Genomic DNA, 9,685 nt, shown 5'->3' with positions numbered 1-9,685 from the left:
CACAGAAACAGGAGATGAGATGAAACAAGCTGCTTTATTACAATGCTGCAGGTTTTTGGTATTTCATATTCATTCATATATTCATTTATATAGAGAATTATTTTACATTTGGGTCACGAAGGTTCGAACAAAGTGCTGCTTCCTCGGTTCCGAACGGAGCGGGTCAAAGGTCACGGTCGGAAGGCACTGAGTGAGGATGACTCACTGGAGGAGAGGAAGAGCCGCCCAGTTCACAGTTAGAGCAGAACGTTCTGTTTAGTCCGGATCGGTACCGGGTCAGTACCGTCATGTCTGGGACAAGGTGCATGAGAGCGCAGGTTCGGGTCCAGTCTGAGGGGGTTCGGCGGAGCCAGAACCAGCCTCCTTACAGTTCTGGTGCAGCTGACTGCATGGAGATGGTTAACCTGGACCGGTTCGGTTCGGTTCTGGAGGGATAAGGCACAGGAGGAGCAGAGCTGCAGGTTCAGTTTTAAACCGTCAGAAAGGCACAAATGCCGGACGGAACCGCCATGGTGAGTCCGGTTCGGTCCAGCTCATGCAGTGGGAAGGTGGTCCAGTAACAGGTTCTGGGTCCGGTTCGGTGAGAAACACGTCCGGAATCGAACCAAAGCTGCTTCCAGTCTCAGTTTGTGCGCTTTGGTTCGTTTGGTAGCTGCTGGAGGAGAACCGGCCCGGATGTCCCGGATGTCCCGGTGAAGCTCAGCTGCCAGGTAATCCATCGGGTTCCGGTCCAGTTCGGGTCCAGTTCCAGGCCCGCGCGCCTCAGCTGCCCAGCGGCTTGAAGGATCCGTCGGGCAGCTGCCGGAAGATGCCCCGCAGCGTGTCCAGCTCCCGGCTCAGGTGCTCCACGCGGCGCCGCAGCCGCTCGTTGTCGGCCGTCAGCTCCACCACCTTGTGCTGCGTCTCCAGGTTGCGCATCTTCGCCTTGTCGCGGCTCTTGCGCACCGCCACGTTGTTGCGCTCGCGGCGCAGCCGGTACTCCGGGCTGCTCTTGTCGACGTGCTTCTTGGACTTCCCGCCCCCCCGCTGGTGTTCCAGCAGCTTCAGGCCGCCCTGCTGCGGGTGCTGGTGCGGGTGGTGCGGGCTGGGCACCGGGGTCGGCGGCGGGGTCGGGTGTCCCGGCTGGAGGTGCATGGTTGTCTGCGCGCAGTGCGCGATCTGGTACTGCAGGTGCGGCATCTGCTGCTGCTGCGGCGGCGGAGGCTGGTGGTGCTGGGAGTACTGGGAGTGCGGGTGGGGGTGCGGGTGGTGGTAGGACGGCGGCAGGCTGAGGTTCAGGTCCTCGTCGTCCCGCGGCTCCTGCTTGATGGCCACCGGGCGGATGCGCGGCGGGTTGTGCTCGTAGAAGGGCTCCATCTTGGAGTCCATGTAGCCGGACATGTAGAGCTGCTGCGGGGCCGCGGAGTCGAAGTCCCCGCTCATCATCTTCAGCTTGTCCTGCCGCGCGCCGTGGTGGAACAGGTCGGCCAGGAAGTCGTCGTTGAACGCCGACGGGTCGATGTAGGCGCTCAGGTCGATGGAGGTCTCGTTGTCTCCGATGTCCCCGCCGAGGTCCGCCGGGTCTCTGTAGCCGGAGGGGGGCTGCTGGCCGTGGGTCAGGCTGCTCATCAGGGGCCGCGGCGCCGCCTCGTACAGGTTGGAGAGCTCCATGGAGAACCTAAAGCCCGGCATGCATGGCGAGGCGCTCCGCGAATCCAGGGTGAGGCACGGAGGACCGCGCAGGTGACGAGCTCAGGTGAGACCAGCTGGCGGGACGCTGAGCGTGACGAGGCTCTGCGTGGCGTGGAGAGGAGCTGCGTGAAGCTGCGGGGCCGATTCCTGCTGCTCAGTAACCTCTGAGCTGTCACAGCCAGGCTTTATAGGAGGAGGGAGTGGGCGGGGCGGAGCACACACACACACACACACACACACACACACACACACACACACACACACACACACACACACACACACACACCCCACGGACATTAACTCTCCTCTCGCTGCTCCTCTGCGCTTGAACCATTAATCTCCAGACCCGCTCCAGCAGAGACCCGGAGTCAGAACCGAACCCATTCAGAACCGAACCTATTCAGAACCGAACCTATTCAGCACCGAACCTATTCAGAACCGAACCCATTCAGAACCGAACCTATTCAGAACCGAACCCATTCAGAACCGAACCTATTCAGAACCGAACCCATTCAGAACCGAACCCATTCAGTGGTTCCAGAGACTCTTCTGCAGCACAGAAATGTTCCAGTTTGGTGTTTTCTCTCAGAACTTTCTGCAGGTTCGAGTCGTCTCCAGCCGTTTGGGTCCAACTGTGAAAGTCCTTTAAAAGTGATTCGTGGTTCTGAACACGGAGCGTCCGGGGGCCTGATGCTCCGGCCTGCAGCGCCCTCTGTCGGCGACAGGCCGCACAGATGGTTTTTCATAGCACAACTTTCATACAAGCAGGATTTTTACGGACGTTTCTGAATTCAGAACCGGTACCAGAAGCTCGGACCGACCCGACCCGTTTGAGTCCAACCAGAATGAAGCAGCTTCGTTTCACAGACCTTTTTAAAAATGACGTTTCTGGACGTTTTTAAGCCTTTACGGGTTCTGTTCAGTGAAGTCCAGACGGGTTGAAGAACCGTTTACTCTGCATCCACTAAACACCTGCTGAGGTCGGAGGTCAAGGTTGAGGTTATGTAAGCTTGTTTTGGCTGAGTGAGAACGTGTTGGTCAGTCTGACTGCAGCGTCTCCAGAATCAGGTCCAATCAGCTTGAAAAGCATCACAAACTTAGTCTCTAATCCCAGTGCAGCATTTTAAACCATTTCTCATCACAGATTTTCCTCCATAAGATTTTTTTCCGCCGTTTCAACAGCTGCCAGTCTTCCCAGTCTTCCCAGTCTTCCCAGTTACCTCCCCAGGTGAACCTCAGGGTTTTGCTTTTGGTGAAAGTTTGGTCATTTGTTCCGCTATGCAGATGACACCGTCCTTCCTCTCTGCCTTATCGGCATCAACCGTCTTACTCACATCAGCGCAACAAACCTTATCAACACACAGCCAGTGGCTCATCAAGCCGCCATTCATGGTTGTAACAGGAAACCTCCAGGTGTCTCCGTCTGGAGTTAGCGGATGCTAATCAGTTTATCATGCTGACGTTTCATCAGACGCTCCGCGTTGATCTGATAATGATTCCCTGGTCCGATGGAGCCTCCGTCCTGCTCCGTCCGGCTCCGTCCGGCTCCGTCCGGCTCCGTCCTGCTCCGTCCGGCTCCGTCCTGCTCCGTCCGGCTCCGTCCGGCTCCGTCCTGCTCCGTCCTGCTCCGTCCGGCTCCGTCCTGCTCCGTCCTGCTCCGTCCTGCTCCGTCCTGCTCCGTCCGGCTCCGTCCGGCTCCGTCCTGCTCCGTCCGGCTCCGTCCTGCTCCGTCCGGCTCCGTCCGGCTCCGTCCTGCTCCGTCCTGCTCCGTCCGGCTCCGTCCGGCTCCGTCCTGCTCCGTCCGGCTCCGTCCGGCTCCGTCCTGCTCCGTCCTGCTCCGTCCTGCTCCGTCCGGCTCCGTCCGGCTCCGTCCTGCTCCGTCCGGCTCCGTCCGGCTCCGTCCTGCTCCGTCCGGCTCCGTCCTGCTCCGTCCGGCTCCGTCCGGCTCCGTCCTGCTCCGTCCTGCTCCGTCCTGCTCCGTCCGGCTCCGTCCGGCTCCGTCCTGCTCCGTCCGGCTCCGTCCTGCTCCGTCCGGCTCCGTCCGGCTCCGTCCGGCTCCGTCCTGCTCCGTCCTGCTCCGTCCGGCTCCGTCCTGCTCCGTCCGGCTCCGTCCGGCTCCGTCCTGCTCCGTCCGGCTCCGTCCTGCTCCGTCCGGCTCCGTCCTGCTCCGTCCGGCTCCGTCCTGCTCCGTCCGGCTCCGTCCGGCTCCGTCCTGCTCCGTCCTGCTCCGTCCGGCTCCGTCCGGCTCCGTCCTGCTCCGTCCGGCTCCGTCCGGCTCCGTCCTGCTCCGTCCTGCTCCGTCCGGCTCCGTCCGGCTCCGTCCTGCTCCGTCCTGCTCCGTCCGGCTCCGTCCTGCTCCGTCCGGCTCCGTCCTGCTCCGTCCGGCTCCGTCCTGCTCCGTCCGGCTCCGTCCTGCTCCGTCCGGCTCCGTCCGGCTCCGTCCTGCTCCGTCCGGCTCCGTCCGGCTCCGTCCGGCTCTGTCCATTACGCAGCTTCTCACTGTAAAGTCCAGACTTTTCTCTCTGTGAGGTTTTTAAAATAATGTAAACTATTAAAATAATTAGTTCATCAGACAGAATCGTCTCCAGCTGTTTCAGTTCAACTCAGTTTATTTCTGTCTCAAGACATTTAATAAAAAGTCATTTCACGTCACTGACTCGTATGTTACAGGTGATCCGAGTCAACAGGGCATTAAGCTCCGTTTATGTTTTTTAATTCATTAAAAAAGTTTCTATCTACACTCTAAAAAGTGTTTTTGGCTGCAGTTCATCTTACGGACTTATTTACATTAATTTCACTTAATTCTTTTGACAACTTACTTTTTTGTGTTAATTTAACTCAAAACTTAAAAATCTTTAAAGAAACTTTTCACTTTGACTTTAAAACAACTGAGTTCAATGCCAGTTTCGTATCTTATGTCTGACCAACTCAATTCGCAAAGTTTTTATAACATAAGGAGGTTTAACACAGATTTAAGTCACTCTTACTCTAATCTTTTATTTATTTTTACACATTTAAAGTCCAGAAGTCTTTCCTTAAATTATCTTTTTACTTTGACTTTACTTGAAATAATTAAGTTCAACACCGTCTTTGTATCCTGTCTGACACCATGACTCAAGCTTACAGGGACAGATTCCCCAGTAAGCCACCGTGGCTCTGCGGGTCATCTTGTGATCGGAAGGTTGACGGTTTGATTCCAGCTTCCTGCTTCCTGCTGCCACATGTCAATGTGGCCCTGGGCTCTCAACCCCAAGCTGCCCACCGATCTGCACATTAAGTGAATGTGACTCTAGTGTAAAGTGTTTCAGTGGTCAAAATGACTGGAAAAGCACTATATAAGTTTATTTACCATTTTTGAAGTAAACTAAATGATTTGAGTAAGACTGACTTAAATCTGTTATCTTAAACATGCTTAATAAATTTGCTAAAAATAAATTTACAAATTGAGTTGGATCATTATAATATATTGAATTGGTTAAACTTAATAAATTCAGTTGGATAAACTTAATTGAATTGCTTCTATGGGTTAGGGTCATGTTGACACTTTATCAGTTTCAACTCAGAGCCTGGAGCAGCTAGCAGCTAGCAGCTAGCAGCTGCTGAAGCTCATTGATGACGCGTTGAAGCGGACGCGCAGCGGCGCACGCCGCATGCGCAGTGTGTCGCAGCGCCTTGTGCTCCTCTGGATGTTTGTAACTCGGCGCGGATCGCGCGCGCCGCCGTTCACACAAACTGGAAGAGGCTCCAATGTGAACCTTAACTATAAAGGCCATGCTGCCGTCTTGGCTCTCAGCCTCAACCCGAACTGTCCAAGCGCGACTGTAACTCAGCCTTCAGTCCCTGATATCACCGCTGAACCACCGACAGAGAGAAAACCCAGATAGCCCAGAATGATTGAAACAACGTTGAAAGTGGTCGGTCACTTGGATGTTGAATCAACTTTAGGGTTTCAACCGACATCAATGTTGATTCAACCATCATCTGAATGTGGATCTACATGCAGATTTGGGTTGATTTCATATTGAATGAAAGGATTTATGTACATCTTTAGGTCTGATAGGTAACATAACATACCACTAAAAGTTTCTTCACTGGTGTTAAACACTATATTATTGGCAGATCATGGCTAAACTGTGTACAAAAGGTTAAAAATGACAACATGGGTTTGATATAACATTTTATTTAAGAAAAGGAACAGATCTTTAGAGTCCATGAGGTTAAGCTTTGTACTGTATGAACCAGGGAAACGGTACTAGTTGTGGTAAACCCAGTTTCACTCTGGTTGGCATCACTTTGATTCCTTGTGATGTCTTCCTCTCATTCTGGTGTGTAATGAAGCCACTTGACAGTTTTACTGCAGTCCTCAAGAATAAGCTTTAGGTCAAACTGCAGAGCAACGGCTGGAAAACAAAAATAAAAGTGAGGAAGGTTAGAAATACAAAACATTTGAAAAGTTCTGAAAGACATTGAAAGATTAAACAGTGTACTGGTTACAGGTCTGAGAACAAATACAAACCATATAGTTCCCCATGTACACTCACTGTTAAATTAATATTCATCTTAATGTTTACTTATACAACTACATTTACCTATGAAGCTGAAGTCTAGTGTTGGATTCATGATGCTGCACTCATGTTAAAATGAGGGAATCAATATTTAAAATAAAGGCTGTTCATCAGAAAACCTAAAGATAAAACTCAGGGAGGATCAGGGTTTATTTAACACACCAGAGACAGATAAATAGAGCAAAAGGTGATTTATACTGTAGTTGGATTTTAAAAAAATGATTTATACAGAATAAACGTCCATCAAATTTAATCAAGTTTAATCTTCTATCAACTACTCTTCAAATTACAATTCGATTCAGAAGCTGGTTGCAAACAAACCAGCAGCAAAGTGGCTGTTTGGTTGGGACAAACCACTAGTGTAAAAAGGGGGAGTCGGACTGTACAACTAGTAGAGACTGGAGATGTTTATGTGTAAAACATTATGCACAGTCAGTAATAATATTTACAGACAAGTAAGAAAATGTACATAAAGGAATCACAACCCAATGTTCTCAACATGTAGTGCATAATTTGAAACATGATTAGTAATAAAATGTTCTGACCCAGAGCTCAAGGATGGGGGGAGGGAAGAAAGGATGAGAGGTGGTAAAGAGGGGAAGGCTGGGAGGAGCAGGTGGTGGTGGGGTGGGGGGGGTTTGGGAGGGAGTAGGGGGTGATGAGGAGGTGATGAGGGGAGCAACAAACTGCCCAGACAGCACATGATGGTAAATCAACGTTGAATTATAGTCATAATGGTTGGTTTTTGGTTGAAGTCAACAAATGATGGTGGATCAACCATCAAACTACCATCCAGCTCTAACCAAGTAACCAAAGTTGAAACTGTGTCATTGAATCAATGTTGTTTTGTGGTTGAAATCTAATGAATGAAATGCTGATGTCTGATCAACGTCTGATCAATGTTGAATCAATGTCAGATGTTGTGCTGCACCCCCTCCCCCCCTCTGCTCCTCATCAGAGCTCTGGGTCAGAGCATTTTATTACTGAGGGGTTGTTTTAAATTAAGCACTGCAGAGGAAAGTGGGTGATGATTCATTTCTGTACATTTTCTTACTTGTTCATAAAAATTCCACAAAAAGAAGAAGAAGAAAAGATCAATAAACATCTGAATGTTTGTCAGGACAGCGAAACATCAGCAGCTGAAAAGTTTCATTAGAGACGTCAAGAAAACAGGATTTGACCTGCAGCCAGACGAAGCTGCTGAGCTGAATCAGTGGCAGGAAGTAGATTGGCCTCACTTCCTGTCCATCTGCTGCAGATGTTTGCAGCTTGATGTCTCCATTTAGCAACAATGAAGAGAAAAAATCTCTTTAATGGGAAGAAACCTCCAACAGAACCAGGTCGGAATCAGAACCGAGTCAGAACCAGAACCGAGTCAGAACCAGAACCGAGTCAGAATCAGAACCGAGTCAGAACCAGAACCGAGTCAGAACCAGAACCGAGTCAGAACCAGAACCGAGTCAGAACCAGAACCGAGTCAGAACCAGCGGACGTCTGCCACGATCAACTGGAGGTTTGAGAAGATGCAGCAGAAGAACTGAACCAGTATAACTTTCAATGTTAGAGAAAAGTAAAAACAGATGGTTTTAGGTGATGGCAGCATTAAGTCAGCGGAAGCCCCGCCTCCAGGAAGGAATCAGCCAATCAGAACGCCAGACCTGTTGTAGCTTCTGTCGGGAGAAAACAAATAGTTAACAGTTGAAACAATAATGCAAATTGGAGAGTAGTAGGTGTCATGATCCGTGTTTCTGTGTTTAATTTTGAGTTTTTCTGTGTGATCCTGTTAGTCCCGTCTCTGCGTCGTTCCCCGTTGATCGTCTCCCCGGTGTGTATCGTTCCCGTGATTAACCCCGTGTGTATTTAGTCCCACCTGTTGTCTGTGTTCTTCATCGGATCCTTGTCTAAGTTTGTTGTCACGCTCCAGTAGAACTGCTAAGTCCTGGTTTGTGTTCGCTCTTATTTAGTCCTTCAAGTCAGTTGCTACCAGCATTTAGCTGTGTGCTAGTTTCCTGCCGTGCTGCCTGTCCTGGACAATTACCAAGCATTATATCATTAAATCATATTCATTATCTTACCTGGGTCTTGGCGCCATTCTCCTCACCACTTCCATTCCTGACAGTAGGAGAAGGAAGTGAAGAAAAAAGGTCAGTTTGTCCTTCAGCTGGTAGCATCATAACTACAGAAATGGCTCAGGATAACCCCAGACAAGAGACTGTCAGCTTTATCAGAGAGGAAGGTGTGAAGTCTAGAGAGTGCTAGTCATCTCTGCTAGTTATCTGGTTATCTCTGCTGGTTACCTGGATACCTGGTTATCTCTGCTGGTTACCTGGTTATCTTTGCAGGTTATCTGGTTATCTCTGCTGGTTACCTGGTTATCTCTACTGGTTACCTGGTTATCTCTGCTAGTTACCTGGTAATCTCTGCTGGTTATCTCTGCTGGTTATCTGGTTACCTGGTTATCTGGTTATATCTGCTGGTTATCTGGTTATCTCTACTGGTTATCTCTGCTGGTTATCTGGTTATCTCTGCTGGTTACCTGGTTATCTCTGCTGGTTATCTGGTTATCTCTGCTGGTTACCTGGTTATCTCTGCTGGTTACCTGGTTATCTCTACTGGTTATCTCTGCTGGTTACCTGGTTATCTCTGCTGGTTATCTGGTTATCTCTGCTGGTTACCTGGTTATCTCTGCTGGTTATCTGGTTATCTCTGCTGGTTACCTGGTTATCTCTACTGGTTACCTGGTTATCTCTGCTGGTTACCTGGTTATCTCTACTGGTTATCTGGTTATCTCTGCTGGTTACCTGGTTATCTCTACTGGTTACCTGGTTATCTCTGCTGGTTATCTGGTTATCTCTGCTGGTTATCTGGTTATCTCTGCTGGTTACCTGGTTATCTCTGCTGGTTACCTGGTTATCTCTGCTGGTTACCTGGTTATCTCTACTGGTTATCTCTGCTGGTTACCTGGTTATCTCTGCTGGTTACCTGGTTATCTCTGCTGGTTATCTCTGCTGGTTACCTGGTTATCTCTGCTGGTCGCGCTAGACGTTTTTGTTCTCCGTTATCTTGACCGACAGGATTAAAAAAATCTGTCATGTTCTATTTTTACCGGTCAAATTATAATCACGTTAAAATCGGCTATTTAGCCGCATTTCTATGCGGTTTAGTTAATATTCACTAGTTGACCGTGAATCCAGATCCCATCACACATAAAGCAGATAAACGCAAGTAACTTTTTCTAGTGACACAAACCTCTGACTGTGGCCCCAATAACTTATAAATTAAATTAAATGACTCCACTTCACCTGCTGCGGTCTGAACGCACAGCTTCACAAATTCCTCCTGGTTCTCATCTGCAGAGAAACCTGCACTGGTTCATCGGGCAGTTGGATCTGCCTGAACCAAACCGATCAGTTGAACTTTCCCTGTTCGCTTCTACCAGGATTTATTTT

At 49.8% G+C, this 9,685-nt stretch overlaps 1 protein-coding gene across 1 annotated transcript; it reads right to left on the bottom strand.

Annotated features, from left to right (window-relative positions):
• Positions 1-15: 15 nt before the first annotated feature.
• On the bottom strand, positions 16-1,850 carry cebpa (CCAAT enhancer binding protein alpha). Its single transcript, XM_008402072.3, has one exon. The coding sequence runs from the start codon at positions 1,669-1,671 to the stop codon at positions 763-765; it is 909 nt and encodes a 302-aa protein (XP_008400294.1). The 5' UTR covers positions 1,672-1,850; the 3' UTR covers positions 16-762.
• Between the last annotated feature and the right edge of the window lie 7,835 nt (positions 1,851-9,685).

The sequence above is a fragment of the Poecilia reticulata genome, chromosome 3 (assembly GCF_904066995.2).
Source record: "Poecilia reticulata chromosome 3, P_reticulata-male-v2, whole genome shotgun sequence".
NCBI classification, from domain to species: Eukaryota; Metazoa; Chordata; class Actinopteri; order Cyprinodontiformes; family Poeciliidae; genus Poecilia; species Poecilia reticulata.
The sequence above is the reverse complement of the archived record's forward strand: the minus strand, read 5'-3'. Positions and strand labels throughout refer to the sequence as shown.